The following is a 22196-nucleotide window of genomic DNA, read 5'->3' as shown; positions in this document are numbered from 1 at the left end:
GGAACAAGTGGTTCGTGACGGCGTCGCTCCTTCGAGTCTTGGGCCGGTTCCCAACCTTCTCTTGGACTTGCAAACCTCGGCGCTTGTCGTCCGATAGCCCCCGGTCATATTGTTGAGTAGCGGCAGAGGCTGGTGTTGGTTGGCATGTTGCAACGGTTGCAACATTAACCTGAATCAAGTGTCTCCCAAATCATTGAACACACACCCACAGCCACCAAAACACACACACAAAAAAAGGGACAAAGACTTTGTAACTCTGTTGAAATATCCGGAGAAGCTCAGTAACAGCCTGGATCCTTCCACAATATATGAATATTCTTTCACGACAACTACTCGTTCTATTTACCGCTCCTCACCCCAACCCGATATAAGCCTGGCTTCAAAGCTCAAATCACCCATCGTGGATGATATTTAAAAAAAGGAAAACAAAATCACGGCTGGCTTTCAGAACTCACTAACAATCTGGAGGTAACCGTCTTGCGATATTGCAAAGACTTCGACTGCAGCGAATTTTAATTTGCTCCCTTGGCATCTCGTCGTTAGCGGTGGGATGCAAAACGGATGCAAATAGATGCAAGAACTTGCTTCGTTGCGGCGACTGGCAGTCTTGAAGGAGCAACATCAAAGCCAGACTCATTTTTGCAACAAAAACCACAGAGTACGTCAAACTTCGCAGTAGGTGTGAGGCGGCTGCGGCAATGGCAAACCACTCGTGGCAGTGGCGGCAGTAAGAACAGAGAGAGAGAGCGCAGAGCTCAATTAAGCCGGCCGATCCTGTATCGATTTCCCGCAGATGAGGAAGGTCCGGACAAGGGAACACTCCACTCCATCAGACGTGCCGTCGGGACTTAGCTGCCGGCGTGACAGTCCACGGGGGACAAATTGGACAAGGTGACGGCAGGCGGGCAATGGATTAGCAGTCAGTCTTCATTCACACCGCAGGGGGCGCTTCCGTCATACTTCTGTCTAGTGACGCTGAAGGGAAACCGAAAGGACTGTTTTGAATCGCACCAGGCAGTTGACTAACCCTGAAATCATCAGACCCCAACCACCGGTACCGGGTCTCGGCCCATTTGGGACCTGGCCGCGCAGAGACAGACCTGCGAGCTGTGAGCAAATTTACCGACGCGGCTCCAGCCAATGACAGTCCTCCTTCTAACATCGGGTTGTTTGGAAATACGCAGAATCGGCCAATAGATGAAAGGAAGAAAGGAACGGGAACAAAGTCACCAAACGCTCAAATGCTTTGTTTACACCAAAGGTGAAACTCAAAGTCATCAATTGCCGGAGCCCAAGCGGCTATGGAGCAATGTGGGCCTTACTCGAGACAAGAGTCGGTCATGGAAGTCGAGTGCGGCCGGCAGAGCGGCAAAAGAACCGATTCAAATCTCCAAGAAAGTCATCAAAGTCACGCAACAGCCTTCACCCATTTTGGAACTCGTGCATACAAAAGGCCTTATTCAGAATCATCTTTATTGGCCAAGTATGTAGAACACACAAGGAATTTGTCTCCGGTATAACACGCTGCACTAGTATCATCGTAAACAACAAAATCATTGAAGCATTTTAGAGTAACCAGTAGTTTTGTAGTACCATTTTGTGGTGCAAGAAGAGTGACTATGTCAGTGACTGTTTAAGGAGTTAATGGCTAGAGGGAAGAAGCTGTTGAAGTGTCTACTGGATTTCGTGCGCATGGATCTGTAGCGTCTGCCTGAGGGGAGTGGCTGGAAAAGGTGGTGGGCAGGGTGCGGGGGATCCAGGAGGATTTTCCGTGCCCTTGTCTTGATTCTTGCAGTGTGCAAGTCCTCAAGAGTGGGTAGGGCGGTGCCAACGATTTTTTTCTGCCGTCCTAACTGTCCGTTGAAGTCGGATTTTGTCCTTTTTTGTGGCGGCCCCAAACCAAACCGTGATGGAAGAACACAGGATTGATTCGATGACTGCCGTGTAGAACTGTCGTGTTATACCGGAGACAAATTGCTTGTGTGTTCTACATACTTGGCCAATAAAGATGATTCTGATTCTGATTCTGATTCAGCGCCTCGTCCATTTTGGAGAAAATGTGAAGGGCGTGAAAATACAGTCCGAACTCTGTCATGCTTTTCCTTTGGAACTGAACCTGCGTAATAACCAGGAAGTGGCAGATACGAGTCACACAATTCACACTCGATGAAGGCGACGAGTGAAAAAGAGCCCAAAACCGAGAAGATCCGGTTGAGTTCTACTTTGACATCCTGGGTTTCAGTTTCCCTTTCAGTTCTGGTCAACATGGTCAACATGGTCAACATGGTTTTCCACTCCTCAGAAATGTCATGATTTACTCAAGCCTATACACAAAGCAATACAATCCTTCCAAGGAGAAATATTGACAAAACAGCCCCGAGAACAAAATGGATGTCGAGTCGGTCAAAATGTCCATCTGTCACTTGACTGCAACGGCGCATGGCAATAAAAGTCTGATTTGGTATTTTGCGCCTTCGCCGGCATCTTGCCTACAGGTGACGTGAAGTAAACCTCTCGACGTTCAGGAATTTGGTGCACAAACATTCGCATATGTGGCCATGGCGAGCCACTGCGCAATTTATTGCTAGGTGGAAAACAAATCGGCGTGCTCTAAACTTGCCAGAGGCCTAAACACAAAGCTGAATGGCTTCCGGTTGACTCAAGATACTGCTTGAGCATTACCTGGCACAACACCCGCAATCCTCCCCCCCCCCCCCCCTCACAAAAGCACAAAATTTGTTTTCCCAGGTTGTCTACGCAAAGAGCGAGGCAATTTTCCCAGCTATTCTGCCTCCATTTTCGTTCAGGAAATAATCAAGATTGAGGCAACAAATGCTCGACTAGCAGGTGGAGATGTGAAAACACAGAAGGGGGGGGGGGCCTTTGTCATCTCAGGGCCGGTGTCTGCTATTCAATGCCAGCAGTGCAATCAGGTCCCTTCAACTCTTCACGACACAATGAGCTTGAGACGGTGGGGAGGGCGAGGCGGATGGAAAGCGCCCAGGGCGTGTGTGAAAGAGTGGCGACGATTGAAAAAAGGAATAGCTGTAATTGCGCAATCATTAGGGGTGGGGTTGAAAACCAGAGTCAAACTTTCCGAAAGACATGGGCCCTACAGCCACGCTTTGTTCAGCGGAGAGATCGGTGCTGTTGAACGGTCTGCGGCTGGATGGATGGAGGTCTTGAGGAGCCGACGAAAGGAGCGTTGGCGCGGAGTGCCGATGCGGATTTGGAGCTGGGAGTCGCGGCTTGGAGTTTGAAGCGGATTACGTGGGACAGGAGAAGTGAACTCATCTCTTTTCGTCAATGGACGCTACAGCTTCGTGTTTGCTTTCAAAACTTTGCTTGTAGCCGACGTGTGCACATTTTCAGCATGACGTCTCTGATCCACTGGAGAAAGGACACTTTGATCCTCTCCTCTTTCATCTAGAACTGCTTCAGACAACAAAGTGTATGCAGAAAAGTGGTGGAGATTGCACGACTGTCTCTGTCCTTGTGTTATTTTTGTTATTTTGACTTCAAAATGGCGCCGCGAGAGTGGCTGCCTTTCCAGCAGCTCCTATTTTTTTGTTGTTCTACTTCTTCCTTTCATAGCTTTGCTGCTGTGAATCTGGAATTTCTCCATTGTGAGACTAATAAAGGTTTTCTTATCTTATCTTATCTTACCTTTGGGTCAGCCGTGAGAAGCTTGAAGGCCTCATACACCTGCCTCTCTTTGACCCCTCCCCCAAGATCGAGAAAGTTCGCTGGTTTTCCTCCATGCAGGTCAATGATGTCGCATGTGGCCATGGCCAGTCCGGCTCCATTCACTACGTGTGGGGGGGGGGGGGGGGGACAAAAACAAAAGCCACAATGGTCAGGATATGAGGAGAGCAAGACTTGAATTCAACGGAAAGACGGCATCATGAGATGTTTATCCTTCAAACTCGTCTTACGGTGCGGAAAGTGTGCGCCTGCCCGTGCGTGCGTGTCGTTAGCGGAGAGAAAACCCGCGCGTTTACGAGGCACACGGGGCAAGGAGACGGCGCACCTGTTGCCGCTGCCGTACTCTGCAAAGGGGTTTTGATTTATGACAAGGACGCGGGCCTCTAATGCGAAACGTTAACAATCCGGCTCACAAGAGACTTTGCGGGCGGATTATCACTAATGAGAACACATTGGTTACGCTGGCATCCCTTCTGGAGTGCTCACAAAAAGTGCCCCGGCAATGTGGATTAGAGGAGAGCACGGAAGCGCGTCTCGACTTTGGCGAGGATTGAACCGTGTCGTCCCGAGGGAATGAAGAGTCCACGAGGTGAGCGCCGGGCTATTCGATTGCAGATTTTGACGCGAGCGAGATTCAACATTTCCAAACCGTTTTCGCTTGCGACGTGACCTAGTGCATAACCCCTGCAACTCAATTGGAAAACAAAATGACATCTCGGAAGATGAAACGAAAAAAAAAAAAAGGTCAAGGGGACCCGGGTGAATCCATTTGGACGCTCTCCAACTAACTGTCCTTGAACACCTCTAGCCTTTGTTGCAGTTCCGAGTCATTTTTGCGTGAGCAGTCAGAACGTGTGCCGCATATTGATCTGGCGAGATTTGCGCCTGCTTCATTGCAAAAAAAAAAATAAAAAAATAAACAAAACACCCTCCACCCCCCAGTAATAGTCCTTGAGAGAAAGGGACTGCTAGCTAGCGAGGCGTCAAGATGGAGAAGCATTTCAGATTGAAGTGGCCAAATGGTTGACGGGAGTGTTTGCTCAAGTGTTTGATCTCCACAACCGGTGATGCCAAATGACGCTCTCGAAAAGCAAACGGAACTTGATCAATGGAGAACAAAGATCTCAGTTAAGGATGCCGCGTATGGCGGCCATCTTTAACAGCGTGGCGTTTGCATACCGAAGCAGGCAATGTTCCCATCCAGACCGATGTATTTGAGATCCCACTTGGCCGCTTCCATCTCCGTGGGGTCGCTCTCAGTCATGTCATCCATGGCAAAGACGGCTTTTTGGCGGAACTCGGCGTTGTCGTCAAAGTTGATCTTGGCGTCGAAGCAGACCACTGAAGAAAAGGGAGAAAAATCAGCACCGGCGGTCAGTGCGGACAACGGGAGACAGACAAAAGGCACCAATTTGACCGAGGAGGGCAACAGGAGGTCACACGCAAAAAGCCGATTGAGAGGTTAGCATGCAAATCAATTGTCGCTCGGTGCCTCTCGATGGGACATCTCCGTTACACCGCAAGGATTTTATTTCCATTCGCGAGGCTACCGAGAAAAGACTGCTGGCAAAATATTCACGGCCATTTCTTGGAACACGGCAAGAATACGGGGACAAAAATCAATGCCTCAATACGTAGCGTCAGAATGAATACCGAAATCGATACAAATGAGTTACGTCCCATTCCGTGGTCGGGGCTGCTGTTCAATTTGGCACTCGCTAAAGCCTGCAACATATCTTTCAGGCTTGGGTGGGGGGGGGCGGGGGGGACGACAACAACAAAAAACGTATTGAAATCACGAGAGCAAAGCTTGTACCTTGTCCTTCAGGGGTCTCTCCAAGTGGGTTGACTTCAACTTGAGTGGCGTCGACTTTCAGGAAGAGATCATAGAGCCTCTTAATCTGATCTGCTGCCTGCAAAGTCCACCGAGGAAAAGAATTACCAGCACCAATCAGCCTCCCACATGCGCAACAAAACATGGCGGATCACCTTCACTGTCACACTCTCCGATTTGGCTTTGCCGGAATGTCAGCGACTCAACTCAACTCTAGTGTATTTTCGGAGCACTTTAAAACAACCGCCGTCATATACAAAGTGCTGGACGTGGAGCAAAAATGATTCACAACAAAAAAAACAAACAATAAAACAAAGACAGTAGGAAGCGAAAACCGCCAAACTAAAAATCAAGTCTCCCGCCGAGTCAAAAGCCAAAGAATAAAAATGAGTTTGAAGACCAGTTTGAAAGATGGGCAGCGAGGTTGACTTGCCCAACGTTCATTCCATAGAGAGGGAGCAACACTGATGTGAGATCATTTGGACCGAAAGAACGAGATCCAGGATACAAGCGGCCGAAATGAGTTTTCTCCGCAGGGTGTCTGGACTCTCCCTTAGAGATAAGGTGAGAAGCTCGGTCATCCGGGAGGGGCTCAGAGTCGAGCCGCTTCTCCTCCACATCGAGAGGAGCCAGATGAGGTGGCTTGGGCATCTGATTCGGATGCCTCCTGAACGCCTCCCTGGTGAGGTGTTCCGGGCATGTCCCACCGGGAGGAGACCCCGAGGAAGACCCAGGACACGCTGGAGAGACTATGTCACCCAGCTGGCCTGGGAACGTCTCGGGATCCCCCGGGGAGAGCTGGAAGAAGTAGCTAGGGAGAGGGAAATCTGGACTTCCCTGCTAAAGCTGTTGCCCCGCGATAAGCGGTATATGATGGATGGATGGATGGATGGATGGATGGCAATGGGGGTTCCACATTGACGTCGTACGTGAACATATGTATTTTCTTTGCTTATCGCTTCATTTTCAACATAGTGAACCTGAAAAAAAAATAACATTTCTAAAACGTGGAATCACACAAATGACGCGACTCCCGCACGCAGCCAAACATCAAATACGTTCTAAATACAATTCAGCGTCTTTCGCCCTCGAAACGCAATCGAGGGCAAGACCACTTGCTCAGCACTGCACTCGACCGCCAGATGTGACAAGTGGCCCTCTGGCGAGCGTGTGCCTTGCGCGGTGACACTTCACGGCACATATCGGAAAAACTAATCATATCAAGTTTGATCGCTCTATAAATAATCGCGCAGCTGCCGGGGCACACTGAGGATAGACATACTGTACATACACAATCGAGCAGTGGCTCTGCATATGTGTTCGGAGCGTATAAAGCCGATTACCTGTCTCTGCAGAGGGCCTTTGAAACCCAAATTAGCTGCCATCCGAACCGCCTGGGCGTCCTGTACACCTTCAAAGATATCGATGACTTCCTGTGAGAGTCGGAATACAGGGGGGGAAAATAAGATGGAGGATCGTGAGTGAAAAAGAAAATTGTCGATCTCAAACTATCGGGTGTCATTTTCCAGCAGCAAATGCTCATTGTCACATCAAACCAAAGAGGAACATCATAAGGAGGGCATAGCAAGGAACAAGAGGCTGACAAATGCGGACCTGCTAAAAATAAAAGACAAACAGGAACAAAAAAAAAAGAACACCAAAGTCTACTCCGGTATGAGGGTCACTGAAGTTGGATGTTGCAAAAGCGTTTTTTTTTTTTTTTTTTGGATGCACCAAAATATGTATAGCACCGAAAATGAGCATGTCCTGTCTACATAAAGTCAAAGTACACAGGTGGAGCAAATTGTTGATGACAGAAAAGGCTCACTGGAATCACTTGAAACTGACGAGCGCTAGAAGAAATGGAAAAAACGGTGAACGTATGCAAGGAATTCTTCTCCCGCAATATGAGCCACACTGGCATTAAGACGCTATGACAAAAAGCGCTTAAAGGCGCTTATAAATAAAATGTATTATTATTATTATTATACGTACGGAGGGTTGATCGCAATAAAATGAAATCTCTACATCTCTACATTGTAGACAATAATGATGTAGAGATATCCGAGTAGTGTCACTTTCATTCCTTTTTGTTCCTCCTCAGCATTCTTTCTCGGAGGCTTCCAATCTCCTATTGAGACTAATGACGCATGCGGCGTGTGAACCATGAGTGACATACCTTAAAAATGAGTTCCGGTGTGGTGGCTGCTACTTCCTCAATATCCACGCCTCCCTGGGGACTTCCAACCATAACGGGACCATTACAGGCGCGATCCATTAGAATGGCAAAGTAGGTCTCCCTGTTTATGTCCAAGGCCTCGGCAACCATCACCTACGCACGGGACAACGGGGCACAGGTGACTGGTGATGGATGACCGCTTTCGTTGGCGAGAACCCATTTGTTGGAGACCGTAATCTTTAGCGAAGACGACAGGGGGCCCCAGCTCAGAAGGGTAGTGCGTGCAGGTGTTTTTGTTTTTGTGAGGAGTATAATTTTCGCATGGCGCACAGTATATATTATATATATTCATTCATTCATTCATCTTCCAAGCCGCTTGATCCTCACTAGGGTCGCGGGGAGTGCTGGAGCCTATCCCAGCTGTCCGCCGATGCAAAGGTGAACCGGACGGAGTGCGGTACGCAAAATTATGCCGCGGCCGGAGCATTCGACCATTTTGTCACCCTTCTCCAAATCAAACAATGAGACATCTCTCATCTCATCTCCCGTACCGCTTGATCCTCACTAGGGTCGCGGGGGGTGCTGGAGCCTATCCCAGCTGTCTCCGGGCAGTAGGCGGGGGACACCCTGAATCGGTTGCCAGCCAATCGCAGGGCACACAGAAACGAACAACCATTTGCACTCACACCTAGGGACAATTTAGAGCGTTCAATCAGCCTGCCACGCATGTTTTTGGAATGTGGGAGGAAACCGGAGCACCCGGAGAAAACCCACGCAGGCCCGGGGAGAACATGCAAACTCCACACAGGGAGGCCGGAGCTGGAATCGAACCCGGTACCTCTGCACTGTGAAGCCCACGTGCTAACCACTGGACTACCGGGCCGCCCATATTATATATATATATATATATATATATATATATATATATATATATATATATATAAATTGCCCTTTTTAGGGGAGGGGCTGAAGTATTTCCTTTTCTTCAATTTGGAAATATGATTGGAAATACAAGTGTGTTCAGTTACGGGTGCGCTCATGGAAGGAACTGGCGTGTCAATCCACCACTGTACCTTCAAATGAAATATGTGCTGGGGATAAATAAATAAAAGTCAATCAAGCAATCCCCACCCCCCCCAGATAAAAACGTACCGTTTTCACTTTGACTCCATCTTTAGGCGTCTGCTTGGTTGTCAGACGGAAACCCAGCATCTTATGGGCCAGCTCACCAACAACTGCGGGGCTACGGCAGAAGATGAAATGAGGTTGCTGCATAGAGGAGGCAAGACAAAAGGACTCGAGGGGAGTCCGGTGTGACGGAAACAAGAGAGCCTCGATGCAGTACCGTCAGTGAAGAGCCAGATGTAGAAATGAATACCAAAGAAGCAATCGTGATTATCGAAAGGAAAGCCAAGTATTCATTTCAGTCGCAGTGGCGATTGCAAAGTGCGCATCATTTTTTTCGTGCATATAGACAGAAACTTTATTAATCGCGCGAGGGCAATTCAGTTGTCACAGCAGTAATGAATACGGCCTAGTATTTAGCCGGTTAGATAATAACCAAAACAGTAAGAAAAAAAATATATATATACTGTATATACTAATAATACTACAAAGAGCAGCATTGAAAACGATGCAGAATACTTTTAAGATTTCAGCCAATGAAATTTGCATGCAAAAATCAAACTTGGTGACGGCACAAATCCCCTAACGGAGGAAAGTAGTCGTGTCAATCTGTCACGCGGCGAAACTAAATTTGTCTGTCGCTGCAGAAGATGAGCGGCAAAGACAAAAAAAAAAAAATTACAAAAGAAAATTTGAATGGCATTACTTTCATTTCAAGTAATCTTGACGATGGTATGCATCTGGCGCTTTTTTTTTTTTTTTTTACAGCAACCAAAGGCCCACTCACTCCTTGGTTAGATGCACTCCACCTTTGAGGCCGCTGTCAAATACACCCTTGCCTCTTCCACCAGCCAGAATCTGAGCTTTCAACACAATCTCTTTGGCATCTGAAAGGAAGATAGAAAGCGATGGAAAACACAACAAGGATGGCACAAAACAATAACATCAAATATATAAATAGACCAATCACGGTTTCGCACCATTACGTCCCGCTTAAGTGTGCTGCTCGTCGGCTCGAGGGAAGGGGGGAAAAACGGCGTGTGTACCATTGGGCATGATATGCCAAGTCCAAGAAAGGCGCAACATATTCACTTCAGGGACAAGGACGACGATCGATGCTTTTACTCCGTACATCAATCGGTCTTGCTACTCCGCACAGAGCATGCGATGTAAAAAAAAGCACTTTTGTATATTGATCAAGTTATCCTTCTCAAATGTACGCAATGGAAAAATAAAGAACGCCTTGACCGTGCTCTCATGTTTCAGCGCAGAAAATTCGCCGTGACGCTTCGCCGTTCATCCTGGAATAGCCCCGCTTAAATGGAGCCGGTGCTCTCGATGAAAGATTGCTCCGGGCAAGGTTATTATGATCTCAGTGGCCAAGTTCAGCCAGCGACAATAGGCTCTCGTCAGGTTGGGAAATGAGTGGACAGCTGGATGAACACCTTGACCCCCCGAGGCAAGGAACAAGCTCATCCTATGTCAGCAAAGGAAGGAGAACACGAAGACACAACACGGAGGCCTAAACACACACATTTCCCGCAGGAGGAGCGAGAGCAGGGGTGTCAAACTCATTTCACATTGTGGGCCACATACGGCCTCGGTCGATGTCAAAGTGGGCCGGACCATTACAATTGTACCATATTCTGCTATAAATAACCCAAATAATATGTCCTTCCTTTGTTTTGGTCTAAAGAAGCACAAGAACATTAGGTAAAGGTTGAAATTTAATTAACACATCTTTTACGAAACGTTTCATGAAGCACCTTAGATTTCCCGAGACAAATTTACTTTTATCATTTACATATATGCATTGCCACTGATCCCATTGAGTGTACAAAGGCACAAAACCGTAACAAGTAATTGCCATTGAAAAATATAGGAATGCATTTTAAGATTAAATAAGATTTATAAAGAAAGGAATTTTTAAACCATTTACACATGTGCATATCAAATCTACATTTAATCCCTGCCTACACCTAACAAACTAAGAAGAGCTATTAAATGTGTAAAGAGTAAAGTATTCACCTTATTGAACATTCATTCTGTGTCTTATGCATTTTTAAATGATCCTGCGGGCCTAATCGAACCTCATTGAGGGCCGGTTCTGGCCCGCGGCCCATATGTTTGACACCCCTGTGCGAGAAAGAGAGAGAGAAGCACCACCAGGGAAAATAGTCTTTGAAAGGGTGGCAAGGATTAAACTATCACTGTATTAGTGAGAGCCAATCTTCACAGTCTGGAGCTGAGAGGTTGGGTAGGGGGGATAAAAAGGTGCACCCGTACACAAACGCCGTTGAGAGGACTCATTGATGGCTAAATGCGTGAACAAAAACTGCCACTTTGCAAAAAGAGCTCAAAGTAAGATGAAATTGTGTCTTTTCTCCGAAGTAGTTGTGGTGTGATTGCCACGTAAGGAACACTTGGGTTTCTCTGCATAAAATGTTTCCCGGAATTCCGTCAAATCGAATACATACATGGATTGTTGTGTTGCTTCCATGCGCGCGAGGTACCATGGAAACAAGCCATTGTCTCCATTTGACTCGCACATTAGAATCACGATAAGTGCATCGAGGAGGATGCGCGTCTAAAGTAATTCCATGTCTCACCGTTGACGTGAATAGGTGAGGGTGTGCGCGTAATGAGGAGGTGGAAACACTAAGCTGCTTACAAAAGGCGGCTTTACCCTGCAAAGCCTATTTTCAGCCGTTAGAGCAATTTAAGAAATACATGCCATGAATTCAACCCAGGCCTTGAATAGGCGACACTCTGCCTCGACCACTCGCGCGTCCACTGAAAACAAACAGAAATGAAGACGCCAAGTCGTGGCATCTTAACCCACCGGCAACGATGGCTGTGTATTCCTTCAAAATGACCCCCGCTTGTAGACCATCAAGAAGAGGACCCAACAGTGTCCATCTGCTTCACAGTCATACACAAAGGCACACACGATCGTCTTATCCGTCAGCACATGTGACAAAGATGCTCGCCAAAGGGCCGTGGTTAAGCCAAGTCTCCTCCGTACTAAATGCTACCGTCAGCGCTTTTCGGCACAGACGCCGCCTTCTTTTCTGAAAGGAAAAGAAGAAAGTAATTGGAAAAAAAAAAAGGCACTTCAATGGGGACGCCGGGAACAACAAAGGAGGATTTATGGAGTGACGCGGAGGTCCGGTCAGCCGTATGCCTCACTTTCAGCATACTCGATCGCCTTCTTATATCTATACGCTTCTATTTGGCTTAGGTTGGGCGGACACTGGATGAATCGGCGCCATTCCTTTGAGTTGCCGCAAAAAGTGATGGATGGATACTTTGAAAACCTGATGCTATCCTCTCAAATGCTCAGAAACTGCATACACTTCGGGCTACGTGGACCGTCGTTGGTCGGGCGGCCTGGTAGGAAATCAATTTCGGAGATCGGAGCAGAATTTGAACAGTGACACCCAATTGCAAACCGCTTTTTTTTTTGTATCAAAGACTGTAACACGCTCACCGTGCAGATTGATAAAAAGGGAGTTCGATTAGCAAAAGAATCCATTTTAGCAGCTATATAGTATTAGCTTTACTATTGCTAGCATGCGCGAACATAGCCTAAGTAGAACGTTTGCGGTGTAACTTTAAGGCTTACGTGTACGCATCGGAGCGGAACTGATTGCAAATCGGTGCAAAGAGCCACTTGAAATGACTGCGGCGCTAAATTCAAGCACACGCAGAAACCAGTGACAGCGGAGAAAGGAGAACCGCAAAACAGGTTTTCAGAACACACTTTGGATGATGGCCATCGGCCAGGCGGGCTTTCAACGGAATGGTGATCCCTTCTATCAAAACTCACATTGGAGAGTAATTAAGGATGCAAAAGTGCATGCGGGGCAGAACTCAAAGATTAATCAGGGAAGGGGAAAAGAAAAAAAAAAAGAATCATCAAGATATGCGCAATGGATGCCCCTGCCTGGCAAGTGATGAAACCAAGTGCACTGCATGAGATTTACAGCAGCAAAATTGGAGAGTGAAAAAGTGCAAACTCTTTCGAGGTGATGTGTGTTTTAGTCATGGCTCTGGGCAATTGACTTTTAATAGACAGAAGGCTAAAACTGTGCTTTTTAAAAAAAAAGTCCCTGTGGGGGTATGCACTCCAAAAACTTGGACTTCCTGACAGCTCCTTGCACACGTCTCCCAGTATGGGTCCATAAAAATTAAAACAATATCGTTTGAGTCAGCCATCTGCCAAAAATGTTACCGCCCCCTCGATGAACCCGAAGAAATGCCATGGAAGTCAATTGGAGTCAAGTATTTCGCATTTTGTTTGTATGTCACTCCGACCAAGAAATCAACGGCAAAATACACGCATGCAAAAAAGTGCATTGAACGAATATCTGAAGCCAGGCAGTGGGTTAGGGTGGCGTCACACTTGCAAACCACAATCCTGGATGCAGAGAATTGCAGCTGGGGAGGGCACTGAAGGGGGCGGGGCGGGGGGGGGGGGGGGGGCAACCAAACAAAAAAAAATCCAATTCAAGCTGGCAGTATACAGTATGCGTTGGGTAATTTGGTGAGTGGGCAGAGAGAACAGCAAAGCTGGCAGATGCAAAATATGAGCGAGTGCACGCACAAATGTGCTTTTGGTTGTGTTCGATATAAATCAATTCTATTTGTCAACTGCTGGAGTAAAATGACTCGGGCGGGGCTAAAGAACCAAATTGCAAAACCAAGGGTTACACTGAACCATGAAGAAGGAAAACGCAATGTGTGAAAAAGTGAGCATGAGAGGCTGTTCAAAGCAACGCATTTCATCGAGATGAAACTTGATCTGCGATGAATCGCAACCGTTCACGCGTGTCTTGGCAGCGCCGCGTGGGGTAAATAGGTCGGACCGCCGCTTTCACCGGGTCCACCAGGAAGATTTTCCAGCACATTCTTGATGATCAGTGATCATCGTGCTCGGGATGAATGAGCACATTTTGTGGCATTTGAGACACTCAGTCGCGCTTTCCAGTTACCACTTGACAATGTCGCGATCAACCTGCTTGCACAAATGTAAATTGCGCGTCCGTGAAGAGAGAGCAGGCGAGGTGGCAATCGAAAGCCGGTATATCGCTTTGATTAGTGTCCGACGCCAGTTGGGGCCACGGCTCATTTGCGACGCACCGAGATGGAGACGGTGAGCTGCGAGCAAAAGCACTCCATCAGATGTGTCGCAAATGTGCGGTGACTCTCCAGCCAATCGGAGTGCCCCTTCTAACATTGGCTGGTTTGAAAATAGAACCAGAATCGGCCAATCAATGAAAGAAGCAGTTGACAAATTGAGCAAACGTCCAATTTTATCGGCGCGGCTTCTGGGCAGCCGAAGATGAAGCGGTTGGGACAAGAGAAGGTACTCCCCTCGCGTCGCGGAGGAGGAAGCTGTTGTGTGTGCTATGTTAAAAAAAGGAGGCGAGACAAGAAACCCGTTGACTTATTTTAACAATTAGCGTCCGAGTGATCAAGTGGAAAGCGTGAAAAATGCAAGGAGCGATCAGCAGGTCAGTCGCTAACAACGAGCCAGCAGAAAGCAATCACCGCTCGTGTCTTCACAGTGTCATTTTATTTTACCCTCCATTTCTTATGCAGTCGAAAAACTTTGTTTGAAAGGAATTAAAACAAGTCTACGCTTATCAAATGTTGAATTGCTTTCTAAATGTCTTTTTGATACAAGGATACAAGCAGCCGAAATGAGTTTTCTCCGCAGGGTGTCCGGGCTCTCCCTTAGAGATAAGGTGAGGAGCTCGGTCATCCGAGAGGGACTCAGAGTCGAGCCGCTTCTCCTCCACATCGAGAGGAGCCAGATGAGGTGGCTTGGGCATCTGATTCGGATGCCTCCTGAGCGCCTCCCTGGTGAGATGTTCCGGGCATGTCCCACCGGGCCGAGACCCCGAGGAAGACCCAGGACACGCTGGAGAGACTACGTCACCCAGCTGGCCTGGGAACGCCTCGGGATCCCCCGGGGAGAGCTGGAAGAAGTAGCTAGGGAGAGGGAAGTCTGGGCTTCCCTGCTAAAGCTGTTGCCCCCGCGACCCGGCCCCGGATAAGCGGTAGAAGATGGATGGATGGATGGATGGATGGATGTCTTTTTGGTCAGTAGCCGTGCTTTAAAACTGGCACTCTCAAAGCATTTTAAAAAAGGTTGCCGGTCCATGAACCGCATGAACTTGTCTCAAGTGGGCCGTGAGACCAAAAAAAAAAAAAAAAAAATAGGTTGGGAACCACGGCCCCCGCACAGCACGTCAGTGCGTATGCGTTTGGACTACTCACCGAGTCTCTTTGCAGCCTCGAGGGCCTCCGAGGCCGTGTCGGCTACGAAGAAGCGTTGGACGGCCACGCCATACTCTTGCATCAACTTTTTGCTCTGGTACTCCTGAAGATTCAGCCATCTTTTCGGAGTGAGCCAGTTGCACTGAAAGGTGAGGAAGAGAAGCCTACTGAGGTTAAAAGAATCCAAACTGCCGTGTTGAATGAGTAGGAATGGGGGGGCGGGGGTTGGTGGTCGTTTTGTTAGTTAGTTGGGGAGTTTTGGTAGTTTTGGGAATTGACGAAAATGGCTGTTCTCACTGGTTGAAAGTGGAATTTTTTTCAATTTGACTTTGTTTATTGAAGACAAATTAATGTTTTGGGTTTTTTTTTTTCTCAATCGGTGGCCCGTGGTTGCCCCGAGTTACCGGCCACTCGATCATTTTCCCAAGCCACAAATTTGTTGTTGGATTATAGCGTTCAGAAAAACAAGTCACTTGAGAAAACGACGTTTCATCTCCATTATCATCGGTGCCGGTCAAGTGGGTCATTTTCTCGTTTGAGTGTGTTGCCCAATAGCACTCGAGGGCCACTAAGAGAAGGGCTCTCAATCGACGCACTCGGACAAATTCCGTTTTTTTTTTTCCCTTTGCGGTGAATTAATGATGTCGTCGGGCATACGCGCGGAACACTTACGTGGCGACTCGGTCAACCGACCGATCGCGGTGCAATAATCCGCATCCCCTCAAACACTAACAAAGCACTGCAGTACATCAGATCGTGGCCAATTTGAATATTCCACCTGCCTTTGAATGATCCCAGTGATGGACGCACACGGCCAAATGAATTCACAATACCGCGTTTCTGACCACATCAAATAGTCAGCAGTGCGGCAGCGGCGCAGATAGGCCAGCGCGCATGCCCAAATCACCGCAAACTCAACCTTTCCAACCACCTTCTTCAAATTGAAGAAATGTTTGCAAATAAACAAATGAAGACAGTCGAGATCCCATCGGAGTCGGCGACCGGACGAGCCAGAGCTCAACCACTTGGCAGAATGTTTTCTCTGACCAGGAGAGGTTTAAGCGGTCCGTAAGGAATGAACTAAGACAGGGGTGTCCAAACTTTTTGCCAAGGGGGCCAGATTTTATGTGGTAAAATGTCGGGGGGCCGACCTTGGCTGACATTCTTTACATTGAACAACAATATTGTTCAACAAATTTTAGTAAGCCAGTCTGTTTCACATTTCCATTTTTATTTTAAAAATAAATGAACAAGCAATACACATATCCACAACTGCAAGGATCATTTGAAATATGACATATCAGTCAATATAAACACGGAGTGATGTCTTGTTAACTCGTGAGTGATGCCCTCTAGTGTCTAAATGCTATTACTCATTTAGTGAATGCTATTACTCATTTAGCCACTAGAGGGAAGCAGTACTCTATGAAACATCACTCACCAGTCTATGAGACCTCAGTCAATGCAACACGTGTTCCATTGCGCCCAACCTGCGGGCCAGACGGCACTGATTTTATGGCAGGGGCCGAGGGCCGGATGAAATTCGACCGCGGGCCGCATTTGGCCCCCGGGCCGGACTTTGGACATGCCTGAATTAAGAGATCAGTTATCAAACGATAGCTGGATCGCTCTGTGAAGACATGTCCAAATAAGCGATTCGGTGATACAGAATATGTACACTGACCGTCTGCCTTGTTAACAAGGTGTGGACAGATGGCAAAAATCTCTTTCATGAGTAGCAAAGCCTCTCGTTTTGTCAACATTAGAGCTGCGCAAAGAGAGACGGAGCGGCATTTACAGCAGTGTTTCAATCTTGCAAGCCGGCGGGGCCGACGGTTCACAAAGTTTACGCGTTCGACATCAATCGCAATGCATATTTTCAGGTCGGTACCTTAATTAGTTTCTTTATGAACGGGAACGGAGAAAGATTTGAAAAGCACCTATCTAGAAAGAGACACAGAGAGAAGTAGAGAGTGGCAGAGAAAGAGAGCGAGATGGAAAGAGTGACAGAGAGCCCGCCAGACAGAGCAAATGCATCGGCGTACAGGCAGAGCCAACGGGCGAGCGTCCCCCACGTGGATGCACACGTTTTTCTATTCGGCTTGGAGTAGCCGGTGAAACACGGTGCCGGCAGGTGGACGATCGCCCGTCTCCATTGTCAGACACGTCGCAACCATTTTTACCGCTGAGGCAGGATACCACAAAGTCATCGAGCGTCGAGTCCAAAATCTCCTAGCGTAAGCAAAATGTATCATCTTCAGCGTGTACGGCGCATCGCTACCTTCGCGGTGAGTTAGGCTGCGTGATTTATCTTCTCCTTTTACAGTCTGTCATAAAGCAAAGCAGATAGAGAGGTGGCGACTTGTTTTTTTTTTTTTTTTGCTAACGTGTTTTGGGGCTTAGCTACTCTCAAGGACTCCAATTTAATGACTCGGCCACATTTCCCCAGCCCTGAATGATTGGTAGGGAAACACGGGCAACAAAGGTGTCTCAATGAGACCGGGTCCTGAATATTTTACGCGGATGGGCGGAGAGCCCCCCCGCCCCCACGCTTGCAACAGCTCCTGCAGGATCTTCAAACAACGGGCAGCTTCTCCATCTGTCTCAGCTCCAGAACACATTTACATTTCCTGCCCGCAAGGGACAAAGTTAGCTCTAAGTTGATTTGAATAGCGCTTTCCCCCAAGTTAATTGGCATTTCTGTAACTAGTGAGGTGGCTAAGGGCTTTTCGATTATTGACATGAGCGGGAGGAAATGTCGCACGGTTGGAAAACTGGGAACGGGATGTGTGTGCTCACACTAAGGGGAAGGTGTGTTTGTGTCACGCGCACACACACATACACACACACACGAAATCGGTCGATGTCACGCAACTTCCTGCCGCCGATGCAAAGGTGAACCGGACGGAGTGCGGTACGCAAAATTATGCCGCGGCCGGAGCGTTCGACCATTTTGTCACCCTTCTCCAAATCAAACAATGAGACATCTCTCATCTCATCTCATCTTCCGTACCGCTTGATCCTCACTAGGGTCGCGGGGGGGTGCTGGAGCCCATCCCAGCCGTCTCCGGGCAGTAGGCGGGGGACACCCTGAATCGGTTGCCAGCCAATCGCAGGGCACACAGAGACGAACAACCATCCACGCACACACTCACACCTAGGGACAATTTCGAGCGTCCAATCAGCCTGCCATGCATGTTTTTGGAATGTGGGAGGAAAGCGGAGCACCCGGAGAAAACCCACCCAGGCCCGGGGAGAACATGCAAACTCCACACAGGGAGGCCGGAGCTGGAATCGAACCCGGTACCTCTGCACTGTGAAGCCGACATGCTAACCACTGGACTACCGGGCCGCCAATGAGACATAGCTTTTGAAAAATCCCGATGCGCGCTTTGCATTCGAGAGCAGTCGCCTCGGGGGGGGGGGTCCCGAAGACATTCTATGAAAGTCACGGCGCATTCGATTCGAGTCAAGGAGACCTTACTTGTCTTTATCAGAGGAAAACAATTTGTCGGGCAGACGCCGTCGTTTTTGAGCAATACAGCTGTCGATGGCGGCGCTAGTATGCATCGTTCTGCATTATTATGTCCGCTGGCGATCCAGAAAGTCATATACAGTCGAAGCTCCTTTCAACGTAGCCCTTTACAACGTTTCCACCCCCCCGTAACGTTCACATTGAGAGAATTCACCTCGTTCATTTTCCATTTGGCGATTTCGCTGAAAATGAACACCTCTGCGACGTCATCAACGCCCGTTTTTTACATCTAGAAACGTTCATATGGTATTATACAAGGTCGTTGGCGGCCATTTTACTGGAAAGGTTTACGACGAAGGGCCGCGATCACGTACAGAATAGTACGGCCGAGAGATCAAAGTGCCGGTGCCGACCGATTTTATACGTGAGCCGTTTTCATACTTTATTGACACGGCAGCAGTTTTGTAGTCTTGTGGCGGCTTTGCCCAAGTCGTCCCGTTATCTTTTCTCAAGTATGACACCTTTGAATAAGACGACACGGGTAGATCCGAGCTTATTAAGCACGCTAATTACTTGAGTACCTGCGGAGACGCGGCAGTCGGGTTTTCCCCAGCCTTAAACCTGTCTGCCGGAGATTAGAGCGAGGCCGCCGGCACGGCAATCGATTTGATCTAAATCCAGGGGGCCACGCTCCACGGCTCCTGCCGCCGCTCATCCGTACTACTTACGGGGCTTTTGCAGACGGATGCCATCTTTCTCCGGTTTGTATGTGACTTGCGTTTTGAACGGGCAAGGACACAAAAACAGCAGATGGGAAGGCAAATGATTTAAGCAGAACCACTGCACCAATGGAACATCTTTGGCTTACAGTAACGGTGTGGGCGGGGGCAATGGACCGCAGTGTGACCGAAGCCTATTATATTTGCTGGCAAATGTTAGTAGTCCAGTGGTTAGCACGTGGGCTTCACAGTGCAGAGGTACCGGGTTCGATTCCAGCTGCGGCCTCCCTGTGTGGAGTTTGCATGTTCTCCCCGGGCCTGCGTGGGTTTTCTCCGGGTGCTCCGGTTTCCTCCCACATTCCAAAAACATGCGTTTGAACACTCTAAATTGTCCCTGGGTGTGAGTGTGAGTGCGAATGGTTGTTCGTGTCTGTGTGCCCTGCGATTGGCTGGCAACCGATTCAGGGTGTCCCCCGCCTACTGCCCGAAGACAGCTGGGATAGGCTCCAGCACCCCCCATGACCCTAGTGAGGATCAAGCGGCTCGGAAGATGAATGAATGAATGAATGAATGTTACATTGTACTTTAGACATTGCTTTTGATCAAATAGCATTTGAATTCTGTTATCTGTCATGTCAGATTGATTTTTCATCGGGCCACAATTGGTCATGATGCGGTTTTATTTCATAGTAGTAAGGAAGAAAAAAATAAAAACCACTATTGGCATTGATAACAGACAATAAAAATACTGAATCGTAGCCTTCTGGGTCGTCATCAAATACAATAGCGAGATGACAAAACATTAGCCCAGAAAAACACAAATCGAATCGACATCTCAAGAACATTATTCACGACATCATTTTGGATGGACTCAGTCTTTCTTTTTCTTTTATCGCGACAACACTAACACAGACACTACAATGCCTGCCGTATTTACAAAATATTATTTGATCAGAGTTTTTTTTGGGGGGGGGGCGAGGTTGTTTCATTTTTGCAATCAAATACATTTACCATGCCTTTTAATAGTTTTTATCATGGTTTCAGTGGATAGCAATAAGTTGAAATATTGGACAGCATTGAAGGTGCGTGGAAGGGGTTAATGTGGCAGTTTTTAACCCTTGGGTCCTTCAAATGAAAAAAAAAAAACAAAGTTACGCATTTTACAATTTTTGTAATGATGTATTTTGTGTTATACAAACATTTTACATAAACGTTTACACATTAGGTTTACGATGCATTCAAAAATATGAATTATAATGGGTCTCTGTGATGCAAAATATGTAAATTGTGAAGATTACGGAATCAAAACCTTTTTTATTATTGCTGCAATCCCTGAGAATGATCAGCCGGTGACGTCATGAAATTTAGGCCATTTTAGACCCCCCCCCCCCCCCCCCATACGTTTCAGCTCTCTCGTGTTTTTCCCGAATGCCTTTGCCTTTGATTCAAAGACATCATTTTACATTTATCGCAAGCGGTGGACTACGAGGGTTAATGCGGTCCTTCGATCGCAACGACTTTTCCCTCTTGTGGTGGCAGTTTGCTCAAGAATGTAACGGTAGCTTTCTGTAACGCAAAAAAATCTCATTATTTGGAACAAACGCGGTGTTCAAAGTACCGAAATCAGTCAACAATTGGTCAAAGTGCAACGTTTGACCTTTACGCCAAAGCCTTATCGAAACGGCGGTGCTTTGGGGACTCGAGGCTGTTCTCTGTCGAACATTTTTCTTCACGGAGGCTCGCGCAACTGCCGTCACGCACGTCACGCACAGTTGCAATTGACGCGGGGCAACCGAATCGAGATGTGATGTCAACGACCGAGTGCCACAGCTGGCATCCCTCGCGTTCGCGGTCGTGAGACGCGCTGACACGCTAGCCGCGTAGCAACAGAGCACAAGCGTGGAGCGGACGTGCATCGAACGTGACTTGAGATCGCGCGGTTGCATTCCGAACCGAAAGCAAAGAACGATACCTTGAGCCTGTTCAGGAATAGGTGCTGTGACGCGGCTACGCCGAGTCCTCTCGTTGCAACCTGGGCTGCCATGGATGCCGCCATGTTGGCACGGAAATGCGAGTCGATGACGTGTTTGTTTCCGGGTCAAAGGACACTCGGGGGGCGGGGTTCCGAGAAAAGCACACTCAGCAAAGGTGGCAAATTGAACTTGGCCGTGTTTTTTTTTTTTGATGAACTCTCTTATGTGTTTGAATAAAGGTCAAGCTGGTTCGGATCTTCAGCTTTTCATGTATTTAATTTAAATTTACAAATTTAATTACATTTCTGTGATGTTTTAAGGAAAATTCGAATCGATTCACTCTTCTCCCCCATCCACAGTGCACATGATCACATATCTTGCTGTGCCTATTCATGAGACTCCAGTGCAGTGGTTCTGAACCCTTTTTGAGGTACCGAACCCAACATATATATTTTTTAATAAATATTTTTTATTATAGCCCGGTAGACCAGTGGTTAGCACGTGGGCTTCACAGTGCAGAGGTACCGGGTTCGATTCCAGCTCCGGCCTCCCTGTGTGGAGTTTGCATGTTCTCCCCGGGCCTGCGTGGGTTTTCTCCGGGTGCTCCGGTTTCCTCCCACATTCCAAAAAATCATGCGTGGCAGGCTGATTGAACACTCTAAATTGTCCCTAGGTGTGAGTGTGAGCGTGGATGGTTGTTCGTCTCTGTGTGCCCTGCGATTGGCTGGCAACCGATTCAGGGTGTCCCCCGCCTGCTGCCCGAAGACAGCTGGGATAGGCTCCAGTAACCCCCGCGACCCTAGTGAGGATCAAGCGGCTCGGAAGATGAATGAATGAATATTATATTATTATATTATATTTTTAAATAAATATATTTTTTTATAAATCTGACTCTATTGAC

At 47.7% G+C, this 22196-nt stretch overlaps 1 protein-coding gene across 1 annotated transcript in view; it reads right to left on the bottom strand.

Moving 5' to 3' along the window:
- Positions 1–21422, bottom strand: part of suclg2 (succinate-CoA ligase GDP-forming subunit beta) — a 30190-nt gene extending 8768 nt beyond the window's left edge. The window contains 9 exon segments of the mRNA XM_052076466.1: positions 3667–3809; positions 4885–5046; positions 5522–5618; positions 6883–6972; positions 7719–7871; positions 8871–8961; positions 9631–9730; positions 15129–15270; positions 21295–21422. Coding sequence (XP_051932426.1) covers positions 3667–3809; positions 4885–5046; positions 5522–5618; positions 6883–6972; positions 7719–7871; positions 8871–8961; positions 9631–9730; positions 15129–15270; positions 21295–21378 — 1062 coding nt within the window. The 5' untranslated portion in view covers positions 21379–21422.
- Between the last annotated feature and the right edge of the window lie 774 nt (positions 21423–22196).

This window comes from Hippocampus zosterae, chromosome 9 (assembly GCF_025434085.1).
Source record: "Hippocampus zosterae strain Florida chromosome 9, ASM2543408v3, whole genome shotgun sequence".
Lineage (NCBI taxonomy): Eukaryota > Metazoa > Chordata > Actinopteri > Syngnathiformes > Syngnathidae > Hippocampus > Hippocampus zosterae.
Note: the sequence above shows the minus strand (reverse complement) of the source record. Positions and strands in the feature narration are given on the sequence as shown.